General features: G+C 43.0%; 1 protein-coding gene across 1 annotated transcript in view; it reads left to right on the top strand.

Moving 5' to 3' along the window:
- COL28A1 (collagen type XXVIII alpha 1 chain) overlaps positions 1-15,871 on the top strand; it is a 179,416-nt gene that overhangs the window by 91,938 nt on the left and 71,607 nt on the right. The window contains exons 25-26 of the mRNA XM_052638924.1: positions 9,013-9,081; positions 11,481-11,549. Coding sequence (XP_052494884.1) covers positions 9,013-9,081; positions 11,481-11,549 — 138 coding nt within the window. The remainder of the gene's footprint in view (positions 1-9,012; positions 9,082-11,480; positions 11,550-15,871) is intronic.

Genomic DNA, 15,871 nt, shown 5'->3' with positions numbered 1-15,871 from the left:
ACTTTTGGCTACCCACACAGCCCAACAGAAGCTGGTAAAGAAAAGGACATTTTTTGAAAAGTCTAATTCCACTTAATTTTGTCCTTGTGGTTTAGTAAGGTGGAGTTGAGACTCTCAAAACACCTAAGGTTGCCAATGGTAGCAAAAGCATAGGACTCAAATGTCTGCGAAATTCCTCTCCTTCTATTTTGTCTTAAAATGGCAGAGAAATTGTGTGTGGAAATGTGTGGGTTTGTGTGCATGGACGCACATGTGTATATAATTGTATAGACATATATATTGGATATGTTTTTTACTTAAATTCTGTGTTGTCACCTTAAAATATTGGCCTTAGGGCATTAACTTACAAAAGAAATGTGTTTTGAAATGAGGAAGCCATTAAGGTTGACGATTAATTTATGGTGGGCTTTGCGATATTTAGTTAAGGTCACATGTGTTTAGCATATGACACAGACATTAGAATCAAAGTGCCTATGTTTCAAAACATCTAAAAAGCAGTCCCTGACATCTTGCAGCCTTGTGGTGCTCCGTGGCTTTTTTCCAAGTGAAGGAATTCCATCTGACATCAGTGGTTATAGTACTTCTCCATACACTTCCCTTGAAGGTACTCCAAATTTTGACAAGGGCTTCTGAGTGATTTCTAAAATTCTTATAAAAACTACAAGTTTCCAAGGAGATAGTAGATATGGTTTTAAAATCTACTTTGGAACATGCCATAAAGAGGAACTGACAATTGGATTTTGCCCAGTAGGAAGCACTCATCCAGTGCCCTGGTCCCTGGACCCAAACTGTCAGCTCACTGATAGGGAGGGCAAGTGCAAAGATCCTGCATTACACTGTCTGAATTTCTTGACTGGACCCCAAGAGACTAGGCTTCCCTGGTGGCTCAGTGGTAAAGAATCTGCCTGCTAATCCAAGAGATGTGGGTTCAAACTCTGGGTCAGGAAGACCCCTTGGAGAAGGGAATGGCAACCTACTCCAGTATTCTTGCCTGGAAAATCCCATGGATGGGCTACAGTCAATGGGGTCATAAAGAGTTGGACATGACTAAGCATGCACACAGGGCTTCCCTTGTAGCTCAGCTAGTAAAGAATCCGCCTGCAATACAGAAGACCCTGGTTTGATTCCTGGGTTGGGAAGATCCACTGGAGAAGGGATAGGCTACCCATTTCAGTATTCCTGGGCTTTCCTGGTGGCTTAACCGGTAAAGAATCCACCTGCAATGTGGGAGACCTGGGTTCGATCCCTGGGTTGAGAAGATCCCCTGGAGAAGGGAAAGGCTACCCACTCCAGTATTCTGGCCTGGAGAATTCCATGAACTGTATAATCATGGGGTCACAAAGAGTCAGACACCACTCAGTGACTTTTCACTCACTCCTCAAGCACGCACACCAGAGACAAACAGGACCCTTTGTGATTTGGGGACTATCAGTCTATAAACTGTATTACCTTTTGAGAAGCCCAGATAATTCTTTGCTTTTGTATGTTTCACCCCCATAGGCTGGTGAATCACCCAGGGCTGAGGCTGAGGCTGAGGCTGAGGCTGAGGCCTCAGATGTCAATCTCTGAGGGTGGGAGTTTGTTCTTGGCCACCTGGAAGAAAACCATGAGGAGTGGCTCTCCGGGGGTCAGAAGGGCAGGGACATCCCACCAGGCACCTCTCTCAGCCCCCATCACTATGCCAGTTCATCACAGAGAAAGCCATGGCCTTCCCCAAAGCTTCAGGGGCAGTGGAACTGAGGCCAGTTCTTGCAAAGAGAACCTTTAACCTGGTTTGGGGGGTTCTTAAGGATTCCCTGGTAGCTCAGATGGTAAAGTGTCTGCCTGCAATGCGGGAGACCCGGGTTCAATCCCTGGGTCGGGAAGATCCCCTGGAGAAGGAAATGGCAATCCACTCCAGTACTCATGCCTGGAAAATTCCATGGATGGAGAAGCCTGGTGGGCTACGGTTCATGGGGTCGCAAAGAGTCGGACACGACTGATTGACTTCACTTTCACTTTAAGGAACCTTTTAAGTTCCTTAAAGTGGTTGGAATCAAGTCTGGGCAGAAAAAACTTGTTGGGTGGTTGTTGTTATATGTTATAACTGTATACTACCTAAATATTATGTGTGACCTACATATTTCCAGACTATCATGGAATTTTAAAGAACTCTCTTATTTTATAGATAAGGAAATCAAGAGCCAAAGAGGTTGAATGACTTGCCCCTTTACAATCTGAACAGTGTTGATGCTATCTTGTTTGAGTGTCAGAGGGAGACTATAAATATGGACGAATGAATGGAGAACTAGGTGAATGAATAAGTCAGAGCTGGTGGAATGACTTGTCCCAATCTACAGATGCTCAATCTTCAATACTGTCCATTTTCCGACTACCTCGGCACTGTTTAGGGTACAGTTAGGTGGTCTCTCTTTCCATTCTAGCTTTTCCATGGTCAAAACATAAATCACGTAAACATTCAGCAGAGGCATAGGCCCGAACCCCAAAGAGTTCAACGTTTTCCAGAGCTTTAAATGTTTGAATATTGTAAACACATGCTTTCTTTGACAAAAGTGACCCATACTCATAAATTAAAGTGCAAGTCTATGTGGAATCCCTCTGAGTATCATTATTCTGAAAACGTTCCCAGCATCTGAATCGCCTCTCTGTTCTCTGCAATGGCTCACATATGCGCACGCCAGCAGTAGGCAGACGTGGAACAGAGGAGTGATTCACAGAGATGCATGAGGAATTTGCGGATTCTGTCAGCGGACGTGGGCTGGACAAGGAGCTCCACGTTGAACCTTGTCTGACAAGGAGGGCTGACCTGGGATACAGACTTAATGATAGGGATATTAAGGGTCCATGATTCCAAATTGGAGTTGAAGACACCCACCGTTTTTAATATGACTGTAAAATTGCTACAGGCAGGGCAATCAGCTCAAAAACGGAACTAATTAAAGCCAGAGCCATATCAAGCTTAAATACTAGGCAGTTTGACCTTTAGATGTCAGAAAAGGTCACTTGACTAGGTGACTTTTCAAGGTTACTCCTCGATGCAGTTCTATGCATGATCTCTGCAATCAGAGCCATAATCACGCCTACCTTATCATTTTCAGTATAACTTTCGTTTTTCCTCACTCTTTCCCTTGCTCTGCATTTCTCTTCCTAGGATTGCATACATACTTTCCCTTCAGCCTTAAGAATGCACATTTTATCCTCTTAACATTCAACACCCATGCCACCATCAACACATTTTTTATTTTTAATCATGCAGGGATTTTCCCCCAGTGGAAAATTATATTGAATATCAACATGAGACAGCCTTCTCTCTGACATTAAAGGCACTGTCAACATCTCTATTTTTAAGGTTTCGAACTTGACTAAATCAGAAGGCTCTCCCTCTCCAATGAGATTTTTGGCACAGGGAAATAATTTGCTCATCTTTGATGAGTTGATTTTGAGAAAACGAAGAAACCATCAACAACAAATCCCCACTAAATCCTACAGCAAGTTTTTAAGTTATCACGGACTTTACAGTGCTGTTGCTTTGTGGGGAATACTGAAATTCTAGGGGTGGGGGAGTGGGAGGAAGGCTGGAGAGGGAGGGGTGTGTGTATACATACAGTTGATTCACTTTGTTGTACAGCAGAAACTGACATAACATTGTAAACCAATTATACTGTAATAAAAGAAAGTTCTAGGAGAGAAACTGATTTGAGAGAATTGAAATTATTGTAAATGCTTTGAAATGTGAAGCTGGGAAAGGACACTAAAGGAAATGTTATAGTGACTTGAATCTCGTTTTCTAATACCTTCTTGTTTCCCCATCCACTTGAAAATTGTGCCGGTCATTGTTACTGTCTCCCTTTTCATCATTAAAGGGTGTCAGGGAAAAGTGATTGAGTTATATGACAATGGCCCAGTCAATAATCAATATACATTATCAATAACTGGGTTGTCTGTCCATAAACTTAGAAGAACGCCTCTAAAACTTCCATTGACATCCTGGCCACCATAAGTGAGGTATTTAGGAGTCACAAACTCATTACATAATTCGTTCCAGAGTGTTGCTCATGTTTGTGGTAATTGGAGCCTTAGTAGGTATATCTTGATTTTCTTTAAAAGCCGTATAAAAAGAAACATTAAGCAACTGCTAATCATCACTTTGATTCCTACCTTATTTTAAAACTCAATCATTCCTTGTTTTCATCATATAGTGGACTCTTCAGAGTATCATTTTGGGGGGAAAAATCCTTGAGAGGCTAATTCTTTTCATAGTGAATTCAGTTTTCTTTTTATTGCCCCCAAAGTAAAAAAGCATGAAATCACTTGAAGAACAACCTTAATCTACTTCCACAGCCTCTCAAAGAGTGACAGAGAATTAAATTGGCACAATTTAGATTAGAGCTTTATTAACATGTGACGGTGGAGACAGTCTAATGGACTGTTTTGTCTCTAAGTCTCAGATATTGCACTTAAATCCTATGGAACATAAACGATATAGCCGATGTCTCCTTATCACTCTTCCACATGAAATCCTGGCCACTTGTGAACTCTGTGACCTCAGCAAGTCATTTAATCTCCCTCAGACTTAGCTTCCTCATCTATCACTTGGGAATATAAGCCTACTTCACAGGGTTATTCTGCAAAGTGAATGGAATCATGTCTATAAGATGTTTTTATGAATTCTAACACACTAAAGTATTCGTAGAAATCGTCGTCGTCAGAGTACACATTACTCTGCCAAATGAAGTGTATTGCAGTATAGATAAACAGAGAGTAAGCGTTTGTGTAAGTAGGGGATCTGGAAAGAGACCAACTGAAATACTGGGGAAAACCACAAAACTAAGGAATGGCAAAGAGGGCGAGGGAAAGGGAAGCCCGAGACAGCAGGGTGCTTGTGTGGGCTGTCTGGACCTCTTGGAAATCTTAAAATCAAGATTTTTTTTTCCTTCTTTTTGAGAGAGTATGATTGACTCAGTATAGGCAAAGCACTTTCACAGCCACACAGCCGTGACCTTTGCATTAAATGCCAGCTGGAAACAAGTCTGGGGAGAAGTCAGCACCTTGCCTCTGGCTCTAGTCACCATCATTTAGGAGATGGACTCTGGAGTCAGACCTGGGTTGGAATTGCTTCCAGCTGCATGGTTTTTAGCAAATCCTATATTCTCTTTAGCCTCAGTTTCCTTATGTGTAAAATACAGCAATGATGTTCAGATAAGATTGAATAAAAAGTACATGACACATGAGAAAAACTGAACTTTAATTATTATTGATTTTACTTAAAAGTAATTATAATTGTTTGAATATTAACCAAAGAAAATATTTGCCAAAGAGAAAATGCATGTGATAGTGCCTTTGCTTTCTTTTTCTTCTTTTTCTTTCTTTTAAAATGTAAAAGGTTTAATGAATGACTACTAGGACCATCATAAAATTATGCATGATTTTAAAGAGGCTGAAATTAACCACTCTGCAAGGTTATGGTCTAGGTGAAACCTTTACTAAATCATTTGCTAAGTTCACACTTGGAAGCACCGCAGAAAGTCCTAAATTTGACCATTTTCTATGAAATTGAAAGGAGTATCTCCCATCTAGAATCCTTTTGTGGGCCAAGATGAAGCTGAGGACATTCTAAATAGTTATTCTTCTTTGAGGGAGTGGAGATGAAAGGGGAGGGGTAGGACTTGTAAGACTTATGAAATTGATGGCTGTAGTCACAAATGGCAACTCCGGGATTAGCTTTCAGGTCTGTTCATTATCTCCTAATGCAAGGGCTCCCTCTGCAGGCTCCAATAACCTCTGCTCCCACGTGGGAAGCTAAATCTGGCTCTGCAAGTACCTGTTGTTAAGTCTTCTTACTTGTGGATATCAGCCTATCCACTGACAATAAAACTGCATATCTAAAAAATCATAGTAAATGCACCTCTTGGGTACCTCTGGGGCTCTCCGGGAGTGAAATGGGTCCTGACCACAGTCCTCTTAGGCACTTTCACCTGGTGTTGTAGGCTAGCATGGACAGATGCTGTGGAACAAAAGACAGGATACATTTTTAAGACCCCACCAGAGTGGAGAGACATGGTCTATGTGGATTTACACAGCTCATTAAGGGCTTGTTATTCCCTTTACTGAAAAGTTTGGTCCATGAACACCAAGGAACTACCCTAAAACATGTTACTGACCAACGCTAATACCTGCAGAATGTGTTAAGACTTGATTTAAAGTCTATCAGATTCATAAAAGCATAGATCAAGTATACTTACATAGATCGAGAGATTACAAAGGACTACTTTGATAGATAAAACATAGCTATATGTAAACAGCTATACAGAAAAAAAGACGGACAGCTTGTTTGAGGTAAACACTGGAGTGCCACAGATGACATGGGTCACACTGTTACAGTTCACTGGCGAAGGCTCAGACATACAGAGGGCAAGAAGGTGTCCTCAGGGGCAGCTGTTCTATTGCATTTAACCATCAGACATTCCTAAAGGGTGAAGGCCATGGGAACTGAATGAAAGAGAAAATGGAGCAAGTGTGTGAATTGGTCAGGTATAACTGGAGACCCTTATGGGTGAATTTACAGATATCCCTTTTAAAGGTATTTCAGAGGTACACAAGAAAAAAGATAATAGAAGTGTGTATAATACAGGGCAAGGTCATGTTCTCTACTTGGAGCTCTTGATGACAGGCATGATCATTTAAGCTGGGAGAAACTCCAGGTCATTAAAAGTTGGGAATCAGAAGTAGAGAGGTGTCAAAGAGAGAATTAGTATCTGTGGTCTCAAAAGCAGCTAAGGACTAAGTGGAAGAGCTGGAGGTAGAAGACAAGAATCACAAAAGTTGCCTGCAAGCAAAAGGGAAATATGTAATTAAGAAGTAGGGAATAAAAGAACGAACTCAGTAATAAAGTTTAAAGGTTTTCCCCATGTTTTAGGCCTTATTTTCTATAGAAGTATTTTAAGGTTTGTAAGTGGAAAGTGAAGCTAAATAAAAGATGGGATATTTTTCTAGATAAACAATGTAATCATTTCTTATAATCTATGATTTTTGAATTGTTGAAAAGCTAGTTATTTAGCTCCTAATTAGGACGTGGACAAAACAGAACCTAGGGCAAAGAGCTTGGGAGTCTAGGTTCAAAGATTGGTTCTAGGCTTTCTTTCTTTATAACTTTATTGAGGCATATTTTATATGTCATAGGATTCACCTACTTTAAGTGTATGATTTAGTGATTTTTTTTAGTGTATTTACCAAGTTATATAGACATCATCACAAATCAGTTTTAGGACATCTTCATCCCCCAATAAGATCTCTCACGTCCATTTATAGTTAATCCTCCTTACGTGCTCCTATTCTTGGCTCCAGGAAACCACTGACTCACTTTCTGTCTCTATAGATATGCCTTTTCTGGACATTTCATATACATGGACTCAAACAATATGTAGTCTCACGTATTTGATTTGTCTCATTAGGAATAGTTTTTGAGGCTCATCTTTACTGTTGTGTGCAGCTAGCGTTCATTCCTTTTAACTTCCGATTCTATGACATTTTGTCTATCCATTTACCAGTTGATGGACATTCTGGTTGTTCCCAGTTTGGGGCTATTATGAATAATTCTGCTAAGAGCATTCATATGTTAAGCCTCTGTGTAGACATATGTTTTCACTTTCTTTGGGTATATACCTACGAGTGAGATTACTAGATCAAATGGTAAAATTATGTTGAACTTTTAAAGAGACTGCCAAACTATTTTCCAAAGCAGCTGTACCAGCAACAAACACGGAATCTGTTTCTCCACATCCTCCCAGCCCTGCCTCTCAATAGCTGTGAGCTTTGGGCAACCTTTAGTTTCTTCTTCAAAAAAAAACAGGTGGGGTGGGGAGTTATCAATTACCAAGTGCCTGCTGTATGCTAGACAAGATGATAGAAGCACGGCATTCTGTGTCTGCCTTCACCATCATTTCCATGAAAGGTAGACACGATTTTCTATGTGTCTGATGGATTTACGAAGGTTCAGAGACGTGAGGGAAGTTAGTCGTCAAAAAGATTTTTGTGAATATGAAGTTATACCAAGTATCATATAAAAACGTGCAGAACATACTACTGGGGACACTGACAGTGATTAACGAAGAGATTTTAATTTCTCCTCTTCTTCCATTGTTCACATCTCAAATAGATCTAACCACAGGGCCTGCCCCACCCCAATCAGACCCCACCACCTTTCTGGTGATTGTTGTTACTGTTTAGTCACTCAGTTGTGTCTGACTCTTTGTGAACCCCAGGGACTGTAGCCCGCCAGCCTCCTCTCTCTATGGGATTTCCCAGGCAAGAATACTGGAGTGGGTTGCCATGCCCTCCTTCAGGGCATCTTCCCGACCCAGAGACTGAACCCAGGTCTGCTGCACTGGTGGGCAGATTCTTTACCACTGAGCCACCAGGGAAGCCTGTTATTGGTGGTGGTTGCCTGTTATGAAACTGTGATGCTTTGATGAATCTGTAACCTTGAGAGAACCCACTGTGTACTCACAACCCCTCTAGAGGCAGGAGTAGCCTAAATCCAATCTCGAGCCCAAGTAGCATAATCACTGTCGCATAAAAATGTAAGAGCAACTCATTCAGAAAAGTTATATCTTTGAATGCTTTTTAAAAAATTATTATTCTTGTCTCTTCTTTCTCCCTGTCTTCACAATGGCAGTAATTACTTCTCCAAAGTCCCAAGAAGCGAGCTCCATAAAGTATATATTAAGGTTTCCAAGAAGCTAATTAACTTGATTGCTTTGAAATGAACCCATATCAGTTGGTTTGATAAATGGCAATAAGAAATGAAAACAGAGATAATACTGTTGATCAAATATAGAAAAATGATCTGGAAAAAAAGATTATTATCTTAGTCAAATTCAAGGGTTTGGGATTTTAAAGTATATTTCTGAATATGAAAATTCATAGGAAATATTATCCTATGAAATTTTATATAAAATATGATACACAGCACTTTCTTAAATCAACAACTTGCCATTCATTGTGTTTTTGCAGGGAGATCCTGGCATCAGAGGCCCTCCAGGGCCCCCTGGGCCTCAGGGTGTTGGAACCCCAGGGCCAAAGGTGAGTTCTCAGGTCTGTGCTCTGGGTGAGGGTCAGGTGGCATCCAGACGACCAGGGGAACATTCAATGCACGGGAAGTGCTCATATCACGTTGACTTATTTTTTCTTGATACAGATGAAGAGCCTTTCATTTTCATTATCATGTGAACTTTCAGTAAAATAGACCATTTAAGTGTATAAAGTCATTTGCTTCCTCCCAAAGAAATTAGAAAGTAAACGCCTCTTTGAAAAGTGATTGCAGAGTGCTCAAAATATTCCCAGGTTCCTTAGAGGCTGCGCTCACATCAAGAAGCCCATGCCTACTTTGGCCAGAGGTGCCTCAGGCCACCTGGTAACAGGTGATGGGTCTGTTGTGTCCCGCGCGCACAGTCTACCCTGTCAGGGCCCCAGTGCGAGAGTCTAGTTTATCGTCCCCATAGAAGCCGAGAGGAACTTCCTTTGGCTCCCTTTGCTCTCATTCTACTTCTCTTCCTTTTGTCACCTCCAATTTGATGATTATTTATCCTTCTATTCTTTTAATCCACTGTTTTTCAATGAAGGAGATTTTGTCCTCCCCTCTCCACCCAGGGGGACCTTTGGCAGTGTCCGGAATCATTCTGGGCATCAAGTCCCACTGGGGAAGGAGGGCTACTGGCATCTAGTGGGTTGACGTCTGGGAGGCACAGGACATCCATCCATAGTGAAGAATCATCGCAGCTCAAAATGTTAATTATGCTAGGGCCAACTGCTCATTCATTTGCTCAACAAATATTCCTTTGATTTGTTCAAAGAGGCGGGTAAGGAAATACCACTTCCCGGGTGGCTCAGCAGTAAAGAATCCACCTGCCAATGCAGGAGACACGGGTTTGATCCCTGGGTCAGAAAGATCCCCTGGAGAAGAGAATGGCAACCCACTCGAGTATTCTTGCCTGGGAAATCCCATGGACAGAGGGGCCTGGCAGGCTACAGTCCACGGGGTTGCAAGGAGTTGGACATGACTTAATGACTTAAAACAACAAAGAAATATCAGTCATATTCATAGGGAAAACAGGTTTCAGTGAGCCACCCATCACAAATTCAAACTACAGACAGGTATATTCATAGCCCAAATGCACAGAAGTGAATTAGAATCCTATTATCAGAGAGGAAAGAGAGAGAGCTTTGTGAATCAAAGATTTGACTAAGGATCCTACAATTACCAAGGTTCTTCGTTTATCCTTTTTTTGTCCATCAACTCCATTGTGACGGGGGGCTATTTCTTAACCATACAGATCCCTTTAAATGGATGGAGATCCCTCTGAGATGTTAGTAGTTGTTATCACTGGGTGATGGAATGATGGGTTGATTTTTTTTTATTGTAATTTTCACTTCTATTTTTACTTTTTTTCCAATAAGTTCTTCTTGTAATCAGAAAAAAGTAAAGTTTTTCCCCATACCGGAAAAGAAAAGACTGACCTACACGGTAACTTTGATTAACTCAGGATTCCTGAAAGTTTGTTTCATCAAAATATTAATTAGAGAACTTCTGGGATAAGCAAAATTAAACTAACCTTTCTATTGTGGGGTTTCTTAGAGGCTTTAATATATTCACCTGCCCCAGGGATCTATAAGGAGAGGCATATCCATGGTGTAAACATTTCCCAATCTTACTTGATCACAGAAGTCTTTCCTCAAGAAACATGGGGCCACATTATGCTGTAAGGAACATATACTGGGAACTACATACTTTTTGCTTCATTGACATATTTTCTTAACAATTCAACTCTGATCCATGTCAATAGGTGCTGAGTCTCTAACTGCAAACTCTGTGAATTAAGGTGCTATATTGAAATTGTGTGACATAGTACAGTGAAAGGGATAGTCACTCAGTCATGTCCAACCTTTTGTGACCCCATGGACTGTATAGCCCTCCAGGCTCCTCTGTCCATGGGATTCTCCAGGCAAGAATACTGGAGTGGGTTGCCATCCCCTTTTCCAGGGGTTCTTCCTGACCCAAGGATCTTCCTGCATTGGCAGGCAGACTCCACCCCTGAGCCAGCAAGGAAACCTGCTGACTCTTTAACTTCAACCCCCATGAATTAATATGCTGTATTGAAATGGAGCAACACAGTAAAGGCTACCTAGAATTATGTGTGAGCCGTGTTTGAACGCCTGGTGTTTAGGGCAGCAAGAGGAGCCCAAGCGGGCAAGGCTATGGGGCCAACACTTCTGCTTACATCCAGCAGTTCTCCCTTATCGCTTTACAGCTGGATTACACGTAAAAATGTTTGAAAGGATTGTGTGGTTTAAAACTTTTGGAAAAACCCCGCTTTATATCACTATGGAAAGACTGAAGTGAGAATGCAGCTAAGAGCAGTAATCTGTTGCTCGTTTCTAAATCTCCTTACCCTTCTCTCCAATTTCTCTGTGTCTTCTAATAGGGTGACATCGGGCAGAAAGGCTTGCCTGGCCCTCCTGGCTCCCCTGGCTATGGATTACAAGGCATCAAAGTAAGTGAATGGAACTGTGCTAGGGTCGCCTCTCAACGCACTAGGGCGAGGGGGAGAAGAGGCTGTGGATAATACAAAATACGGCTATTAAGAAATGGACTTAATGTAAGCTTAGCAGTTAAAATCGCATCTGGTATTCAGAGGCATCGTCCAAAAGTGGAAACATGCTATAAGTATACTTGCTTCACAAATGCTTAACGTTCCGTAAGTAGCTTGGAGAGCAACTGAACAGTTACGGCGGTTGGCAGTTCTGTCTGTTTCTGGGCTGAACAGGGAGTCTGTGTCCCCAACTGCACGCGCTCCCTTCACCTTCCTCACCTGCAGCCTCCATTCTTAGCCCAGGGATGCCCGAGTTTCCAGTTTTAGCTCACAGTGGCATCACCCGGGGAAGCTTTTGAATAATGCTGCTGTCTTACCCCAGAAGAAGGACATCTGAATCTCTGGGGGGCAGAGTTTGAGTCCTGTGGGTTTAAGAGCCGCCCATGTGATTCTCCTGAGCATCCAGGTGAGAAGCCCGACTCTGTGTAACTAGAAGCAACCACTGCATTCTGCTTGATTTCTGTCTCAGCCACAACAGGCCTATCTAGTGAGATGGGACTCCCAGGGTCTCCCCGCCTCGGTAGACAGAGTTTGGCATCCACAGGCTACTGTGTAATTTAAATAGTTTCCTCTTCTAATGTGTTGATTTATGTATTTATTTTTTACTGGCTCACTCTCATTCTATTTGTTTTCCCCCAAATAAACTACAGTGGTTATGCTTCAAAACAGAGTAATTCCCTCGTGGGTAACTGACATTGACTCTAAAAAAGTGGAAGCATTCAAAATAAACTCATTTTCAGATGGCAGAATTTCTTAGTAAGTGGGAGACAGTAGGAGATGAAGATAATACATGTGAAAAATCCTGTGTTGAAATTAAGCCACCTACTCCTGTGTTAAGAGTGAGTTCTGTCAAGAGCAAAACTCATTTGAATCTGTGTTAAACCTTCCAATCTAGCAGGCAACATCTAGGGCTTCCACTGAAGGTCTTTTAAGTAATAGTTGTTCATCTGTAGGGCTGAGTACCCAAGCAAAGGCCAGCTAACATTAGCGTGGCCAGCTAACCAGTAGCGTGCAAGCACTGGGAAACCCAGCAGAAACCTACTTCCTTGTAAACAGCTTCTCTCACACTTTATCTTTTAAGTTCTACAGTTAAAAGATGGTTTTGAATTTATGAGTTTGCTTGAGCAATGAACCCATGATTGGCTCAGTTCACGTGTGCTATTAATTCGCTATCACTACCGTGTTAAATTCTCTGCCAGCTTTTCCCTTTTGTTATCTGGGAATTATTTCCTTATTCACAAAGGGGCCTCTTGAGTTGTGCTTAACTAATCCTCATCAGTTCTGAGTCACCTGGTATCCTGCCCGTCCTTGCACCCTCCAGGTTAGGCCATGGTCAAAGTCCCTCCTGAGTGAAACTATGGTAGGAAAACTACCATCATAAGGAAAGAACCAAAATGAACACTGCCACGCATCCGGTCCTATCAGAAGCGAGGGAAGTTTTTCCTCCACTGAGGGTTGGGGCCTGATGCTGTTGGCAGTGAGCCTGGACCAAGGCTGCCTCACAAGCCTCCTCTAGACATACTGCAATTTTGCTGGCAGCAGGGCAAACATTTCTCTCAGGATGCCCACCCCATTTTTCTGACCCTGGCTCACCATCCCTCCAAAAGGGAGAGAACTAAGAAATCAAATTGGTGGTCATTTAAAATGACTTCCTCCGAGTCATTTTAAAGCTTAGCGAAATTTCATTTCTTATGTTCATTTGTTGAATCTATTTTATACCCCTTTCTAAAAAACTATTTGAATCAGTAAAATCTGCTTTAGCTGGCCTGTCTGTTCATGAGACTCTGATGGAAGCCCTTGTTTTTAAATTTTCATGTCAGGGCCCAATTTGTACCCTGTCTCTCGATGTCATCCCAACCATGGGGAAAATAGGGGCTCAGGCTGCAATCACAGGAGTGATTTGCTCCACCTTAGTTCCTAGGATATTGGATTTACATTCAATTATTCAACCAACCTGAGGCTCCCCGCTGGCACGAGTGGCAAAGAATTCATCTGCCAGTGAAGGAGACGTAGGAGACGTGGGTTTGATCCCTGGGTTGGGAAGATCCCTTGGAGGAGGACACGCACGGCAACCGACTCCAGTATTGTTGCCTGGAGAATCCCATGGACAGAGGAGTCTGGCAGGCTGCAGTCCATGGGGAAACACAGAGTTGGACACAACTGAGCAACTGAGCACACTTGCACCAACCAACCAACACTGCTTGGGCACCATCTATGTCAGGCCAGTAGGCTAAGTGCAGTATAACACGATGAGTGAAAAGATGTGAACTTTGTCCTCATGGGGTTTAGAGACATCAGACGATCACTTTTTGAGCTGCAGAGAGTCTAGAGGGGGTGGCACAGTGAAGTGAATGGGTTTACAGGTTAGGCAAGAGTCCTGGAGGCCACAGTAATGAGTCTGGTCTCAGGCCAACAGTGACTGAAAGTCAGAGCAGGGTGACATGATCAGGCAGGGATTTATCCAAGACCCCCTCTTGTCTACCGTCTACAGAAGGGATGGGCATGACCAGAAGAGTGTGGGGGTGCCCCTCCCATACCCCTGTGTAATCTTCTGATTCTCAGTGTGGGAAACATGACCTTCTGGGCACCCTCTCCTCCTGCCCCCCGCCCCCCCCCCGCCCAGGGCTCTAGGACCACCCAGCCCGCTGCTGTGGGAACCCCGGAAAACATGATGGGCTCACTCCCCAGGGCACCACAGTCACCTCCCACCATTGCTCTGCAGTCCCTGCTGTGGCCTGGCTGGCTCCGCACTGCAGGTGAGCTCCAGCTCCTTCAGGGGCCCCAGTGCTTTCTCTCAACCACAAACGTCTACTGACGTATGAATGAATACGAGACACTGGCTCTCTGGTTCCTCAGTGGCCTTGGCCTTTCAGGTTCACGGCATGGATCGGGGGTTGCACGATGCCGCTGTGCTGTCCCACCATGAGCCCCCAGCACTGATCATTTCCTCCCATTATGTCAGTAGCAGTAGTAGTCCTCAGATTAAGTCAGGAGGGAGAAAGGACGGGGCTTGGTCTTGAGGAATGGCTTGATGTGTCAACCAGCCCTGGAGGGACCGAGAGAGAGATTGAGAGGGTGGGTCATCAAGGTTAAAACACCAAGTATGAGGACACACAGAAATGACCGACTTCCCCTCTGCATTTCTACACAGGAGTCATGCCCTCTCTCCACCTTTGTTCAAGTCAGTTCTTGTGTCCCAATTAGCCTTGACATTCCCAGAGTATTTTTTTCTCAGAGGATCAGGAGGTCTTTGTAAAAATAGGATTCCTGGTGGCCCTCTATGACTTTAGGAGTTTCCAAGACAGAGGTGTGGACTAGACTATGACTCCAGCTGTGCGTAAACCCTTTATTCATTAAATGAATGGGCCTCTATCCCACCGGTTTCCATTTTCTGCCGAGGCCTGAACATGACTGATCTCTCACTGACTGAGGAAATACTCCCTGTAGTTAGGCTGTGGCCAAGGATGGGCTGACTAATATTTCAGGCCTCGCCAGTTTGTTATCAGTGTGAGCAAACAGTCTTGATGACGTGCTGGGGGAATCTGGTGAACACTACGGGGTGGAAATCCCAGTATCTCCAAAGCTGACAACACGTGATGACTTGGTCACAGAGCTAACAGATCTGAAGTGGAGGGAAACTGAGTCCCAGTGACCTCACCACTCTATCTAGATTCTGACCTTAAGGGTCTGACAGAAAGAGAATGAGCTTGAGAGCCAAATAAGACCTTGGCCTGAATATGTCTAGTTGTATAAGGTATTTATGTTTGAGGAACTTTAAAGCTTCCTCATCTTTAAAATGGGGATAATAAAGCTATTTTGCAAGGTGTTGTGAAGAAAAAATTATACTAAATGCCGAGTATGCAGTAGTGGTTACTCAACCAGAGCCTGGGCTATGGAATCTACTGATCTGAATCGTGGTTTCCTAAGTACTACACCTCTTGCCTCAGTTTCCACATCTGAATAATGGGGATAATAACAGTACTGTTTTCTAAAGTTGTTACAGGAAATAAATGAGACAGTATGTGTAATGTGTTTAAAACAAGGTTCAATGCATGGTTACATATGCAGTAAATGGTTGGAGTTATTCACATTATCACAGAAAATTAGTCAATCTAATCACACTAGGACCACAGCTAGGTCTAACTCAATGAAACTAAGCCATGCCCATGGAGCCACCCAAGACGGGTGGGTCATGGTGGAGAGGTCTGACAGAATGTGGTCCA

Source organism: Budorcas taxicolor, chromosome 4 (assembly GCF_023091745.1).
Source record: "Budorcas taxicolor isolate Tak-1 chromosome 4, Takin1.1, whole genome shotgun sequence".
NCBI classification, from domain to species: Eukaryota; Metazoa; Chordata; class Mammalia; order Artiodactyla; family Bovidae; genus Budorcas; species Budorcas taxicolor.
This window is presented reverse-complemented; position numbering and strand designations above follow the sequence as displayed.